This window comes from Onychomys torridus, chromosome 19, assembly GCF_903995425.1.
Source record: "Onychomys torridus chromosome 19, mOncTor1.1, whole genome shotgun sequence".
Classification (NCBI taxonomy): domain Eukaryota; kingdom Metazoa; phylum Chordata; class Mammalia; order Rodentia; family Cricetidae; genus Onychomys; species Onychomys torridus.
In genome coordinates, this window is record NC_050461.1 from 59,657,705 (window position 1) to 59,673,968 (window position 16,264).

The 16,264-nt window shown below is 39.8% G+C and overlaps 1 protein-coding gene across 24 annotated transcripts in view; it reads left to right on the forward strand.

The window, feature by feature from the left end:
• Positions 1-16,264, forward strand: part of Afdn (afadin, adherens junction formation factor) — a 132,139-nt gene that overhangs the window by 77,094 nt on the left and 38,781 nt on the right. For 17 of the 24 annotated variants that reach the window (XM_036169159.1, XM_036169168.1, XM_036169163.1 and 14 more), the window contains 8 exons: positions 1,097-1,117; positions 1,849-1,994; positions 2,266-2,360; positions 3,467-3,732; positions 5,018-5,161; positions 7,707-7,905; positions 11,178-11,281; positions 12,961-13,047. In XM_036169159.1, the coding sequence (XP_036025052.1) occupies positions 1,097-1,117; positions 1,849-1,994; positions 2,266-2,360; positions 3,467-3,732; positions 5,018-5,161; positions 7,707-7,905; positions 11,178-11,281; positions 12,961-13,047 (1,062 nt within the window). The remainder of the gene's footprint in view (positions 1-1,096; positions 1,118-1,848; positions 1,995-2,265; positions 2,361-3,466; positions 3,733-5,017; positions 5,162-7,706; positions 7,906-11,177; positions 11,282-12,960; positions 13,048-16,264) is intronic. The other 7 variants (XM_036169166.1, XM_036169164.1, XM_036169167.1 and 4 more) reach the window with 1 other exon arrangement.

Consider the following 16,264-nt stretch of genomic DNA (forward strand, 5'->3'; position numbering starts at 1 on the left):
ACAGACTTCTTTCACGGCCCTGTTAAGAATTTCCTGTTGGTAGATGGTTTGCTTCTTTTAATACTCAAAATCCATCGTTGATAAAATTGGCACAGCTGTTTTTTATATTTGCAGATAATTTGAGAATTTAATTATAAAGGCTATTATAAGTAAATTTACAGATTTTATAGTTTTCCTAACTTAACCAATGACTTTACTCGGCTAAGAAACTAGCTGAGGTGTTAAATACTTTGTTTAAATGGTTTGTTAATTAAAAAAAAAAAAATCCTGGCAGTATAATTTGAGGGAAACCGAGGTGGTTTTTTAATACTCTCAGAGTTGTTTTTAAAAGCCGAAAGTTTTCCACAAATATTTCTTCCACACTTACGTGATTAGCACAGAAGGAGTTTGATGGGTGGGCTTGTTCAAGCTAAAGAACCGATAAGAAGGAAGGTCCTTTTATCTGGGCATTTTGTTATTCTAGTATCATCACTTTATACACAAACATACAAGTGTCCTTTTCAGTTGTCATTCCAAGTCCTTGTCTGTCTCTGCCCTGTGTGGACTTAGAAGCCTGTTTCAGACTGTGGTACTTGAGCCACCAAACTGCCTTTGAGAATTTGTCCTTGCTGGTGTCTTCTGGTGAGGACTTTGACTACTGTCTAGAAAGGCTTAAATTTCAGAGTAGGCTTAGTGTAAAATTGGAGCACTCTTTGTTGGTGGAGAAGAATTATGGCAGTAAATAATTTCAGCAAGTAATTCTATTTTCAAAATATTATTCCCTTTGGTATAGCTGTACTAAGAATTCTTATGTACTTTAAATTTTTCAGCTTTTATTTTGATTGGTTTTTATTGGTCTTGTCATTCTCATTCTCATAGTTAATTCAAGGGAATGGACTCCCTCACCTTTAAGTAGTAAGCCCACGGTATCATTTTTAAAAAGTGTTTGAAAGTCCTTCCGTTGCATATCTTTTATGTCAGATAATTTGGGAATAACTAAATGTCGTGCCTCATGTCGTACCTTCATGTTAGTGTTTTGATTTCTTTAAACAGTCATGATTGTTTACAAGTTTCTTTCTCTCGTTCTGCTTGATTTCCCTCGTCTGTTTTTCTCCAGGAAGTAGACCAGGTTGATCAGGTAGGACATGCTGCTGGGAGCTGATCCTAGCTGTGTTGGCTTAGCTGAGTTTCTCATGCTGCTTCCATTACAATTATGATCCTACAAAAACTGGACTGAGCAGTTCATAACCCTCATTCAGCAACTGAAACATGCAGTACTAAAATCCTTTTGACTGTGCAACTTTATCAGCATTTCATAATTTCTGCTTAATGCACTTCAGTATGGATATGAAATGACAAAAGCTCTGTGCCTTCTCTATTATTTACCCTTGGTTCCTGTTCTTTGGATCTCATCTAAGGTTGCCTGGCCTGCAAATGTGGTCGGGAGAGGACGTGATAGATCAGTACTTGATACTGAGTTGCATGGTGTCTAAGCCAGTGACTACAAGTATCAGGGTGGCTGTGGGTAACCATGGATACATGTGTGTCTGCTACACAGATTACCAGATAATGCACAATCTACAATTTGGTTTGGTAATATACAATATCTCCATTCTCTACTGATTCTGCAAATTACATCTCATTAGACCGATATGTCTGTGTACATGAATCTTGACATGTTGCAGTGGTTATTTGCTTCCCATTGCTCTGCATGTACCTACATTTCTTTGCAAGTATCTGGTATCTGTGGTAAATACCTGGTGAAGATGGGAAGGTACTGGTCTATCTTCAGCTTTTCAGGAGTATTCCTATTTATTTCTAATTTTTCTGATGTCTTGCATTGTTAATGGAAATGTTTTCTGTCCACAGAAACAAAAGAACATTGCAGGGGCACTTGCTTTCTGGATGGCAAATGCATCTGAACTTCTCAACTTCATCAAGCAGGACCGCGACCTTAGTCGGATCACACTAGATGCCCAGGATGTTTTAGCACACTTGGTTCAGATGGCATTTAAGTAAGAAGCACATTTTGGAAAGAGTTAACTCACATGCTTCCTGTTCTGTTTACAAAACGAATACTAAAGATTTGTATTTAACCTAATTGAAGGTGCTTACCAAGAAGCTTGGGAAATTGTGCTGACTTAAGAGCACTGCACTCTGGGGCTCCGATTCTAGTGTTCCAGAATCCAAACTTTGTTATTTTTAGTGGAAACTATTCTTAAAGAATATGGAAGTCTAACACTATCTGTGCAACTTGCTAAGGTGACTAAAATCTTGTATTTCCAGGTACTTGGTTCACTGTCTCCAGTCAGAACTTAATAACTACATGCCAGCCTTTCTGGATGATCCTGAGGAGAACAGTCTGCAAAGACCAAAAATAGGTTAGGGTCTTATGTGCCTTCCTCTAACATTTAATTTGACTTAACTTGGCATTTTGTTTTATTTTGTTTTTAAGATTTATTTTTATTTTTTAATCTTTATTTTAAGTATATGGATGTTTTGCCTGATTGTATGTTTGTGTGCCGTATATGAGCTAGAGTCCAGAGAGGACTGAATATCAGACTGTAGTGAGCTACCACATGGGTGCTGGGAATCAAGGGAATCAACTTGGGTCCTCTGGAAGACCTTTGTTTTGTTTATTTTTTGATGCCGCTGACCTTTGTCTGGGTTACAGGCCCAACAAGCTTCTGCTGTGCCACTCTGCCAAGGACCTATGTTTTCATTTTTAAATTTTTCTGTGTATATGAACTTGGACTGCATGTATATGTGTGTATAGTACCCATAGAGGCCAGAAGAGGTCATGGGATTCCCTAGAACTAGAGTTACAGATGACTGTTAAATGCCATGTAGGGTGCCGGGAACTGAACCTGAGATCTTCTACAAGTGCAGCAAGTACTCTTAACTTCTGAGTTACCTCTCCAGCCCTTAAGTTTATCTTAATGTTGTAAGGGGTGTGTTTCTTTTTTTAAGATTTATTTTTATTCATGTTTTGTGTTTGTATGAGTGCATGCTGTGGGTGCCAGTGCCCAAGGAGGCCAGAAGAGGGCATTAGAGTCCGTAGAGTTGGGGTACATGCAGCTGGGAAATGAACTTGGGTCTCCCAGAAGATGAGCAAGTGTTCTTAACCATGGAGCATGGAGCCATCCTCCAGCCCTGGGGTTGTTTCTTAATTTTTTTTTTTTTTTTTTAAATTTGGTGGCCTTTGAAATAGCTTCTAAGGAACTGTCGGATTTATGAGTAATTTTCACTTTTGCTTTGCTATGCTGGTAATACATAAAAGGTCTTTAAAAAGTCTTCTAGGTTAATTTATATGTGAATTGCAGTTAGTTAGTAACTGCATGTATTTGAAACCACATCCCTGCTTTCTGTTTGAATTTGGCATTTGTAACTGGTTTGATAGCATTTGTTAATTGTCTAAAGTTGATATAACTCAGAAGGTTCTGCAATGACATTTGGTCCATGGGTTTCTATTCCATGTCCCGAACAGATGATGTGCTGCATACACTCACAGGAGCCATGTCCTTGCTGAGGCGCTGCAGAGTCAATGCTGCCTTGACCATCCAGCTATTCTCTCAGCTTTTCCATTTTATCAATATGTGGCTGTTCAACCGATTGGTGACTGACCCAGATTCAGGCCTGTGTTCCCACTACTGGGGAGCAATTATCCGCCAGCAGCTAGGGCATATTGAAGCCTGGGCAGAGAAGCAGGGGCTAGAGCTGGCTGCTGATTGTCACTTAAGCAGGATTGTGCAGGTGTGTACAAGGTTGTACTCCATTCTCTGAACTTCTCCCTCTTTCCTGTTCATGTATTTTGTGTGGAATTTCAGATTTTTATGGTGAGCAAGAACTTGGGTTCAATAAAGCCTCAGTCTTTTTCTCATTGCACATAGTCAAGCAGTGATGTGGCAGCATCTAGACTGTTGTAACAAAGCAGCTAAAACTAAATGTCTCAGTAGACATTTATTGTCTCCCACTTCTGGAAATTAGAGGTTGAAATCAAGGTGCTAGCCATGTGAGTATCTTTGAGGGAGTATAAATCTGTTCTACCAACCTCTGGTAGTTCGCACCCAACTTAGGCATTTGTTGGACAGTCTTTGCCATAGTCTTTACATGGCATTCTTGGATCTGTGTCTGTCCAGGTGTCTGGTTGTACAAGGGCACCAGTAACACTGGCCTCCTTTTTAACTAACTGTGTATAAACAAGGTTTCTTCTCATAATACTCAGGCCTCCAACATTAGAATTTCAAGGGGCATTGTTCACCCTATAACAAGGTATATAAACAGTAGGATAAAATTTCATTGAAGTGTTCTTTTTGTTGAGACCAGGAAGATATACTTTAGAAAGCCGTATACTGAAGGATAAATGATAATTAGTTGCCAAGTCACATTCTGCTATCTGAACAGCTCTCAGGAAGAGCTTTAGATACCAAAGACTAGGAACTGGTGTTTATAATTAAGGAAATGAGTTATATGCAACCTCAAAACATTCAATTAAATTTTTTTCTAATATATTAGCTTTTGCTTTTTATGCCTTCATCTTCTCCAAAGATATTAATTATTCTGAGAAGATAGTTAGCCCTCAGCTCTTACCAAAATTCATATCAGCAAGACTCTCTGATTTCTATAACTGATCATCTGGATTGCTGTATAAATATACAAACTTTCAAAGAGACCTTTAAAAGTGCGTTGTAAACATCAATACTTGAATCAAATTATGTTAAAACATAAAAACTAAAGTAAACCCAAGAGGCTTTTAGAAAGCCCACAGAAGTCCTCCTGTAGTTTAATCTATGCTACTAAATGTTAATGTCTCTTTACAAGCATCCTGCACTTCAAAACCAAATTAGCAAGTTATTAGCTTCACAACTGTTACCAAAGGGTGTTTTGCTTTGTTTGTTTTGTTTTGTGGTGCTGAGGATTTAAACCCAGGGCCTCATATGTGATACTGAGTGTGGGCTCTTCCATTAACCTGCACTCTCAGCTCCAAAGAAAAAATATTTTTAGTATCTTATTTCATAATATTTGTTCTTTTAAATAGGCTACTACTTTGCTTACCATGGATAAGTATGTACCTGATGACATTCCAAATATAAACAGCACATGCTTTAAGTTAAATTCTCTACAACTTCAAGCCTTATTACAAAATTACCACTGTGCACCTGATGAGCCTTTTATTCCCCCGGTAAGTGAATATTACCATGATACCATGAAGAATTTTCGTGTCTGCACAGGAAAATTGGGATGAAGGGGGGAAGTAAAGAGAAACTTTCTCAGTGATGTGTCAGTAACTTAGCTCACCTAAAATGATCTTAAGAGATCATTTTACTCTGAAGTCTTAGCTGTTTGGTGCAAAGAATATAGATTATGTAAGCATTTTAAGAAAGAAATTATTTAATTTGAGGCATTGCTTCTTGAGAAATCTTTGAAAGGACTAGAGGAAAGGAAGTTGATTTGAAGTTTATACCACCATGGTTAAATACCAGAGAGCCAGAGCTTCTATTAAAGCTACAAGGATACTTTCATATATCACATGTATACTCCTGCCACCAGCACCAGCATGAATCTTCACTCCATAGCAGCCTTCTAGATTCCATACATCAGTGTCTGATTGGTAACAACCACCGTCTACCCAGAGGACAGTCTAGAGTTTTATGTCTACTGATCTCATGCTGTAATAGGACTTGAGGGTAAGAAGCCCGCCGTCTGTAATATCTGTCCCCACTGACTATTTATACAGAAAGCTGTGCTTCAGATACTACCATCTTAAGTCAATACCTGAGAGAAACAGTTTGGAAGAAAAGATTTGGGCTCAAGGTTTCTGAGATTGAGTCCATGATCAACTGGTTTCATGACCATGGGCTGTAGTAGGGCAGAGAACATTATTGCGAAGAAGATGCTGTGAAAGAGAGCTGCTTACGTCCCGCAGCCAGGAAACATAGAGCCTGTGGAGCTCTGTCCTTTGGTCATGACATGGTGTTGCCATCTTAAAATCAGAGCAACTGATAACTCACACTAGACAGACCCTCAAGACACAGGATTGAGCCCACTAACATTTGTAGTGGAATGGGGGAAGACTCACAGGACCCCTGTCCACCTGAAGATTCTATAAGCAGGTAACAGTTGCTGGGGATTGAGAAACTTCTCTCTGGAGGGGTAGCTGCCTATAAGCTGCCCATGTTCTTTTTATTGGGTAATCCCATTTAAATGTTTACCATGGCGGACTTGGGTGGAATCATTTCTTTGACCTGTTCTTACTCTCTCTATACAGGGTAAGCATATATGGACTCCTTCAGGAAAAGAAATACTCAAAGACAGGAAGGGGCCATGGCAAGATAAAATCTTTAAAGATTAACAACTCTCCCAGTGACCTTTTTCCAGTTAGACCCAATTTTCCCTGGTTCCACCACTTCACGATATAATCTATTCAGATTTTGAATTTACCAACTATTAATTCATTGACAAAGACAAGAGCCCTTTTGACCTAATCATTTCCTGTAAGCCTCACCCCTAAACATAGGGGTAGCATGCCCTCAGTACATAAGCCTTTAGGGGGATGCTTCAGATCCAAACCATATACCATCTACCATCTGAGCCAGTTGTGCCTAGATTATGCTAGTTAATGGATAAATGAAGTTCAGTATTGAGTTTATATCGATGAAAGGTACAAAATAGCCAAACAGTGAAAACAACCCAATTAGTAATACAGTGCACCAGAAAATCATGTTATAGTGATGTGAAGGAATGTTTTGTGATTGCTACCACAATGTGTGTGGATATTATGATGCATTTGTTGTAAAAGAAACAGTATGTGAATGCAAAATATATGCAGTGGCTTCCAGCTATTTAATTTCAAGAATAGAGAAAACTCTGTGACATTATAAACCTGGGTAGTTGTTCCCTGTATGGAAAAGGAAGATGGTGGTAGAGCCCAGGGCCGCTTCTGAGGGGCTACTGTGCTCCTGTTACTGAAGCTGTGGGGAGGTGAGCTGGGGTCTTCATTTTAATGAGTCATGTAATAATACATGTGAACTTCACGTTTGCCTTCTTTCTCACCATTCCCCATCCCCAGATGTATGTGTGTTTGTGTTTCAGTAATGTATTTTGTAATATAAACCATCCATAGACCCCCCCCCCCCCCAGTTCTGCAGCTCTTCTAGTGAGACTTCCAAGCATAGATATTTTAACCTGTGGTTTTTTGTTTGTTTGTTGTTATTGTTTTTTTAATGTTCATTTTGTGAGATTTTCTCTATGGAATTGCATGTTCTATAAAAAATAATTATTCACAACTTAATAACAATGTGTTAAAGAATTGTGCAAATAAATCAACTGCTTTGAATAAGAGAAGAATATCTTTTTGTTTGTTTGTTTTGTTTTGTTTCATTTTGAGACAGTTTCTCTATGTAGCCCTGGCTGTCCTGGAACTCACTCTGTAGACCACCCTGGCCTTGAACTCCTGCCTCTGCCTCCTGAGTGCTGGAATTAAAGGTGTGTGCACCACCACTGCCCAGCAAGAACATCTTGTGGTAAAACAGTGTTTTAAAGCCATGAGTAGTAGGGAGTTAATCAGCTTCTTGTTCTCTTTTTAAGTAGGGTTTGGTGTGTGGACACTTTATTAAGTCAGCTTTGTATGTCCTGTTGAGTGCTCTGCCCTGAGGTCATGTCTGTGACATAGCAAGGTGCTCCCATCAGTGAGCATCTCTTAATGAGTCAGCATTTGTTTTCTGCAGGATCTCATAAAAAATGTTGTGGCTGTTGCTGAGAACACAGCTGATGAGCTCGCCCGCAGTGACGGCAGAGATGTACAGTTGGAGGAGGACCCTGACCTACAACTACCTTTTCTTTTGCCAGAAGATGGCTATTCCTGTGATGTCGTCAGAAACATTCCAAATGGTTTACAAGAATTTTTAGACCCTCTGTGCCAGAGAGGTAAATACTACTAGTCATGCCTCAGTTGGAGTACGCAGCTGGGTTCAAGTGAGCATTGCACTGGCCCTCTGATGACAGGCCTGAGGAAGCTGTGTTCCTGTGACTCAAAAAGAGTTTCACTGAGATGGAAGATCTCACATGCCCAGACACAGCCTGTGTGGGTGTGTTGTGTCCTTGATGGAGCACCTGCTCTTCCCACACGGTGCCATAACAAGGGACCTTTGTATCCCTCTCTCCTGCTGGTGGAGAACAGCACAGGCCCCTGGGTTCTGAGTGGTCTAGCCGGCTGCCACCCAGCTGTGCTTTCATGGACAAGTCACCCCTGGCCTCTGTTCCTTCCTCATAAAGTAGGCCAAGAAGAATGAGAGTGGACAGATTGCTGTAGAGGGAGCCTCTGAGTGCCCCATGTCCCGTGACAGCTTCTAGGGCTACCACCAGGTAGACTTGTAGCTGTCTCCAGCTTTTCCCCGACTGCTTCTGTGACCTTTTTTTTTTTTTTAAGATTTTTATTTATTATGTACACTGAAGAGGGCACCAGATCTCATTACAGATGGTTGTGAGCCACCATGTGGGTGCTGGGAATTGAACTCAGGACCTCTGGAAGAACAGTCAGTGTTCTTAACCTCTGAGCCTTCTCTCCAGCCCCCTCTGTGACCTTTGATATACTGTTTTGCTGCTGTATAACAATTTTTTTAAAATCAGTTTTTTTCTTAAAGTGTGGACTTTGAGGCAATACAGATTTTAATATACTCTGCTATATTTTTTATGATGTAGAGAATAACAGATGAGTAGGAAAGTAGACCCAAAGTATAGGGGTTCAGTTAAATACCAAATAGTAAGACTAGTGAAGGTACTGCAGGCATAGGTAAATGAAGTGAATGTGATTTTTATTTTTTAAGCTTCAGTGACTGTTTCACTCACCACAATAAATAAGTTTTACATCTTCAAAAGTATAGTGAAAAAAATGCATTACATTAAAAGACTGCCTCTTCTCATGAACTCTGTTGTTGGCAAAGCAGTTTTGTACGTTAGCCCTCCCAGCAAGTCTCCTGTTCTCAGAGACACGAAGTCCGTGGTAGAGGAAGCAAAGGTTTAGTTACTCAGGAAAACTGCGTGTGAAGTTTGAAGGAGAGTGAACAGGTTTCGGCCTGAAAAGCCCTCCTTCATGCATGGTACAGGTAGTCCTGTGACCAGATGCAGGAGCTGAGCTCCACTACAATAGTTCTGAACATTCTAGGCACCCTGTTTAATGAAGAACTCAAACTGGAATTCAAGCCCTAGTCACAGCGTGGGGAACACAGTAAAGCGACTTGACTGCTTGCTATAGAGCTACTTAAAGGTGTCTCTTTGTGCACACCTCGGCAGATCAGGTCTAAACCATGGCCTTTAAGCAATAGGCACATTATCCCCAGCAGTGAGTCTCCTGTATTACTTCTGTTCATAGGCTGTTTAGCTGCTTTGAGAGATACCATGTTTCTAGAGTTGCTTCCAGAGGCTTTCCATCAAGACCATGTAGGAGCCAGTGCCTATGTTGCTAGTTCATTGTAAAGGAGTGTGAGCATTGTGCCTTCCCAGTGAAGGTGTGTGTGAGTGTTGCACCTTCTCACTTCCAAAGGAGGGTGTAAGTGTTCTCTTCCCAGTGGTGGTGTGAGTATCCTGTCTTCACAGTGAGGATGAATGCCCTGTCTTCATAGAGCTGAGTACTGTGGCTTTGGTTTGGCTGGCTTCCTCATTCCTGTCTATACTCACTTAGGCATGCTTTATGCTGACACTCAAAAATGTGTTAATTAATATCTTGTAAATAAGTAAGCTAGGAGACTAATCTGCTCCAACTTTGCAAATGGACATTATTTATTGTGTGCCAGTTTTGTCTTGTGCACTAAAGGTATTTGCCAGCATGGAAACAGTGAGGTCATAACTTGACAAAGAGTTTCCTTCGCATCTTCCCCTAGGCTTTCTAGGATAAGTAGTCTTAGGCCATTTGGTATTTAATTCTGGCATCCATATATTGTTTCATACATGTTGGATATTTATAGTTCATACAGCCTAGCACATAGATGCCTTTAAAGGTATAAAATGGGTTGAGTGTTATGACATTAGTGTTTCTTAATTCTTCACACTCTATTCTTTATAAACTGATTAAAGAACTACTGTGTACTCCCAGGGTCCTGCCTTTTCCTGCCTCAATGCAGTGCAGTTCTGTGAAAGACTATAAAACCAGCCTAGACCAATGCCTGGGTTGTGATGAGTACCTCAAGCTATGACAAATCAGTTTCCATTAGCAGTATAGTACAGAGCTTGTTGTGGAAATCTGACATTTGAAAACATGAAGCCTTGTTTACAATTGTTGACATTTCACATTTTTACTAGAGTTATAATTCTCTAAAATATGAGGAAGAAAAGCAAATTCTGGTTAACTATCAATGAAACTAGGTGGAAACATTTTTTCAGGTGAAATTATGTTGTATTTTTTATTTTAACTGATGTTCTTTATATTTCCCCTTCCCTCTCCACAAATACATGTCTGATCATAGCAATCCAAATTATTCTCCATTGGTAAAACACTAGACCAGGGAAGACTCTGGCTAGGGCAGCTAGGCTTCAGACATGCAGCCGTCTGCATGGTGAGCTCTTGAGCAACAGTAGCCCTGGAACAAACTTCAGAATTATGGAAAGTCTGTGTAATACTCTTTTGTCTAAAAGAACTGAGGAATATAAAATAAAATTTGACTAAATTAAGATGATATGCCTTTGAATAAAGGCCTTGGTATTTTAAATATGTTCTCTATCCTGAATAAGGACATCAGGAATACTTTGGTGGGAATATCAGGGATCCATCTAAAGGCCTTGTACATAATATGCAAAGTGCTCTACACTCAGATGTAACAGAAAAAAAGGTAAGGCAAGGGGATCATGAGTTTGAGGCCAGTCTAGTCTACAAAGCAAGTTCAAAGCTCCTGCCTCAGAAAACAACAAAACAGAACTATTCTTTAAAACTTTAAATGTGTATGAGCTGAGAAAATTTGGACAAAATGTGAGAAAGGACCCTCACAGCCCTAGGGTGTACAAGTTAAATGGTCTGTATGTCATTGAGGGTTTTCCTTTCAGGTGGAATGTACAGTTCTGCAAGACTGTATTTACAGAGCAGTTCACCAATTTTCATAGAAAAAAGAAAAACAGTTTAAATCAATAATCTGTCTTGTCTCCCTTGTTGAAAATTGTATGGGATTAACTGTGTCTGATCTGTTTTATAATTACTATTTCCTTTGTAGGGTTTTGCAGGTTGATTCCTCATACACGTTCACCAGGTACTTGGACAATATATTTTGAAGGTGCAGATTATGAAAGTCACCTTATGCGTGAGAACACAGAACTGGCAAGTATTTGAGGTTGAGATAGATTAAAGTATGAGATGTTCCTAATGACTTTGAAGAGGTGATAGAATTTACTCTTTGCATACATGGAATGTTGTGATGGAAATTTTTTAAATGATTTTCTAATACCAATTTGATTCAAACATTTTAAAACCTTGATTCGTAAAAACACATGTACTTTACTCCCTGAGCCAAGTCTGTACAGTTTTGTGTAATACTAAATATGTATGATCACAGTTATGGCAGCCTACATATTTTTGAAACATATTAGTATAATAACTTTGAAAGATTTTATTAGAAAAATATTTTTAGTGGCAAAAACATTTTATTCTTTTTCTACTGATTTCTACCTTAAATGTGTATCTAATAAATCATAATTTCGAAATAGTAAAGCATTTCACTCATCTTAAGGAAAATTATACTTTGCTTCAAATACAGTTTCAACAGATACTTTTTTATATAGTGTATATATTTATATAAAATTTTAGATTTAAACATGTATTGGCGTCATCTCCTAAAATTGAATTGATAGTTGTCATTATACCAAATATATGGGCTCACTACTAACAAAGTGACCGTTCCTTTTTATTGACTTCCTTTGCATGTTTTTGGTCAAATTTAAAATAACAGTGTCAACTTCTGATGACCAGATTTTATAGGAGATCAAGTACTTCTTGGATTTATTAATTGTTCATCTTTAAGATTTATTCTCAGATTCCTCAGGAGCTAGATCTCCAGTCTTTTTTATATAAAACAAAAATTTTAATGTCACATAATTTTATTTTTCTTTGGTAGTCTCTTCTGGGCTTTATAGTTAGTTGCTTTCTGTTTAATCACTATTAAGTTTTCTCTCTGTATGCATTCAGTGCTCACTCTGGACCTTGCTCCCACTTCAGTGTGAAGTTTGGCAAGAGTGTAATTTGTGACATAATGCTTTCCTTAAAAAAAAAAAAAAAAAGGCCGGGCGGTGGTGGCACACACCTTTAATCCCAGCACTGGGGAGGCAGAGGCAGGCGGATCTCTGTGAGTTCTAGGCCAGCCTGGGCTACAGAGCAAGATCCAGGACAGACAGACACCAAGACTATACAGAGAAACAAAATATAAACGACTGCCTTCGAGTCTGTCTATGCCCTGGCTGCCTCCTTTGCTTGACTGTGCTCAATCCCTTTGCATTTCTTGACAGAGTACTGGGAATACTACTGATGTATCCTGTTGTTCTTTATGTTCACCATTTTAAATAAAATGTGCAGTTTCTCAAGAGAGGAAGACAATAGTTCATCTCTCTTACAGCCATTTTCTGCTATTTTCCCAGACAGTGTGAAATAATTTTAAACTTTTTCTTTGGAAAATGAAATAAAAGGTTAACAGTTTATTTTAAAAGACTATAAAGGTAAAAATTGTGTTTTGTTTTTATGGTTGTGTTTTCTAACCTGATAGGGATGTAAGCTTAATTTTGTTTCTTAAATTAAATCCTTAATATTTAAATGGTATTTGTAACTCGATTCATCTTATAGACTTTAGTCAAATGATGCAGTGTTTTGTTTAGCAAATGAAAAGTACCTGGGGTAGTGGACTTTTTATAACCTTTTTGTTCTTTGTTTATTACAGATTAACTAGCTTTCTAACCATGTGAAAGCACTTCCATTTTAGTCACGAAATGAGCCTTTTTTCTCATCTTTAGGCCCAGCCTCTGAGGAAGGAACCTGAGATAATCACTGTGACCCTAAAAAAACAGAATGGAATGGGCCTCAGCATTGTCGCAGCAAAGGTAAGACTGAGGGAGCCCCTGGAGAGCATCTTCTCCCATGTGTGACTATGAGTCAGCATGGACCAGAAGTGATGGGAGCTTTGTTGCCCTGCAGAGTGCATGCTCAGCTTTGCTTCTGGGAGAAGGGAGCATGCTGCCTGAGGGGTGAGCCCTTCCCTGGGAATGTGGCTAGAGCGAATGGTATCTTGAGATGGAGTAGATGCCCAGGGGAAGCTGTGACACGGATCTTAAGAGGTCTTATTAACAAAAACCCAGAGCCAGACACTGAGGTAAAGCTGAAATATCAGAGGATAGAACAAACCACAGCCACCAGCTATGACCTCACCAACTCCACGAATTCCTCTGACTGAACTCCTCAGCCTCCAGAGAGAGTTACTTCCTGTATACTCATGCCTATATTCCTTTCTGTGCCCTGCCATCTTACTTCCTCTCTCCACCCAGCTACATCACTTCCTCTTTTCACCCAGCTCTATCACTTCCTGACAGACCTCTATGGTTAACTAGCTCTGGGATTAAAGGCATGTGCTACTGCGCCTGGCTCTGTTCCCAGTGTGGCCATGAACTCACAGAGATCCAGATGAATCTCTGCCTCCCAAATGCTAGGATTAAAAGCGTGTGCTACCACTGTCTGGCTTCTATGTTTACTATAGTGGCTGGATTTTCCCTTTGATCCCCAGATAAGCTTTATTTGTTAGAGCACAAATAAAATATCACCACAGAAAGCAGTTTAAAGGATGGTCAAAATTTACTGGGCACTGTGGGAAAAGCAAGTATGGCACAAGAGAAATAGTTGCATCTTTCACTTTGTCATAGCAGGTATCAGATCTTTTCAGCCTTCTGTGTATGGCTGGTGGGGACCCAATAACACAACCATTCTAATCTCTAGGTCTTCTCTACTGGAGGGTGGATTGGAGCTTAGCATACATGTGTATATCCATCTGAGGTGTTGACAGCTCCCTCATCCTCCCTGTTCTCTTGGCATCTAAGTCCTATTAGTCTGTTAAAGGATGATTTTTTTTTCTTTCAGTTAAAAGAAAGTAATAATATGACTAGAAGTTATTATCTTTAAAAATAAAAAATAAATAAAAAAGCTTCCACAATCATAGTCAAGTATTCTCAGGGGAACAAATGCTTTTTTTTTTTCAATGAAAATTTTAAGTTAGCATACAAAGTAATGGGTTTGGTAAGTATGTTACTATATTTGGTTCTAAGTCATTCCCCCACCACCACCAGCACCCCATTGCTGATTTCTTGTGCCTTCACCCCACTCTGACTGGTTCTCTTCCCCAAGTCTTCCTCAGCTTTTATATGCTATCACTTCCTCTTTTACAAATATTATTTTTAGCTAGTATTTAATGACATGCTTTGTTAAGCTGATAGCTGAAATTGTTGTCTGTGTCCTGTTTTAAGAGACTGTGAGAAGCTTGGAAGCACCATAGAGCATTGTGAAAGCAGAGCATTCCAAGTTGCATGATGCAGTGTATTCTGAGAAATGTTTTAAAATAGTAACAGTAAATTTTGTACATCAGAATCCTGTTACACTGAATATTAATTAGAAATTGATATTTGAAACCACATTATTCCCATTGTGGTGTTTTAAAGGTTGCATTAAGTCCCTTACCCTTGCCCACTGATTTACATACAGTGCACATGGCATGAAGTATAGGGTCCGACTATGATGTCAGCATTGCACCATGTAAAATAATGAGGAGGTCGTCAAAGTCATGGCTCTTGACTGGGAGGGAGCAGATTGTAAGTACACAGGCCTTTCTAATGTGCGATTCTTGTGTGTATCATTCCTTCTTGGATCTTTGCCCTTTACGCTCATTTTCAAAACTAGACATCAGGGTACATGCCTGTAATCCCAGCGTTCAGCAGTAAGAGGCAGGAAGTGGAGTTCTAGACCAGCCTGGGATGCATAGTGCAATCCTGTTTCAAAAAACAAAAAAGCAAAAACCCTAAAATACAAGGTTTATGGGCCCTATCTTGCCAGCATGTGCCTAGAGCTCACCTGTCCTGAGCTGCTTGCCCTTGAGCCACAGCAGACCCGTCTGTGACTTCTTTTCTGGTACTTCACAGCACTGGAGTTTGATCCTCAGGAGCTGGCTCTCTTTGTCTCTATTAGCCAACTAACATTTTTCTCTCTAGTGGTAGTGTTCCCTAAGTCAGCCCATGGGTTGTGACAGACAAAAGTAAGAGCTTGTTTGTTTTATTTGTTCTTTTAAACATGTGTGTGTTCTAGTTCCCTTCTGTCGCTGGGATAAACACTGTGACCAGCACCAACTTGCAGTGGAGTTTATTTCATCTTAAGGTTGCAGTCTATCATTAAGGGAAGTGAGGGTGGGAACCATGAGGGCCACTGCTTAGTGCCTTCCTTCAGGGCTTGCTCAGTTTGTTTTCTACCTAACCCAGGACCACCTGCCTGGGCTGGTTCTGCCCACGGTGGGCTGGGGCTCTCCTACAGCAACCAAGGAAATCCCCCACAGATATACCTACAGGCCATTCTCCTAAAGACACTTCCTCAATTGAAGTTCCCTTTTCCCAAATGACTAGTTTGTATCAAGTTGATAAAAACTAACCAGCAAAATGAGCCATTTATTTATTTAATGAATTAATTTGTCAGTACACTAAATTGTCAACCATGAAACTATATTTGAGCTTTTTAAAACTTAAGAGATAAGTAGATTGATGAGCATGAAAATAGTCATCTAAGCAATTGTGGGGTTTAGCTGGTCCTTGGAATTAAGACATTAGAAAAATGGCCCAACAGAGATATGTTATGGATAGACATGAGGACATAAGCAGGGAAGAACAACCAGTGTTGTGTGTACCATGTTGGAACAGCCTGCATCTGCCAGGATAGCCAGAGGTGGTGGGGTGAGCTGTGCTATGCAGTGTGAAGAGTTGTGGGCTGAATGATAGAGGAGTCTTGTTGTCTTGTTGGCAACACAACAAAATGAAGGGTTGGAAGGAGGAAAAGGTAGTGGTGTCTGAGACTGGGGCATGGCTGAGCAGAAGGGCCTGGAACTGTGGACAAGTCTGTTCAGGACAGACTGGAGGAACCTGTGTGTGTACCCACCACAGGTCCCTAAAGCTCAGGGTCTGTGGAATCACCTGTGATAGACAGAGCAAAGATCCAGAGCCTCTGATCCTACTTTACTGTTCATCTCATGTGGCCCAGATCATACAGCACACTTCTAGACCCAAGCTCAGAACA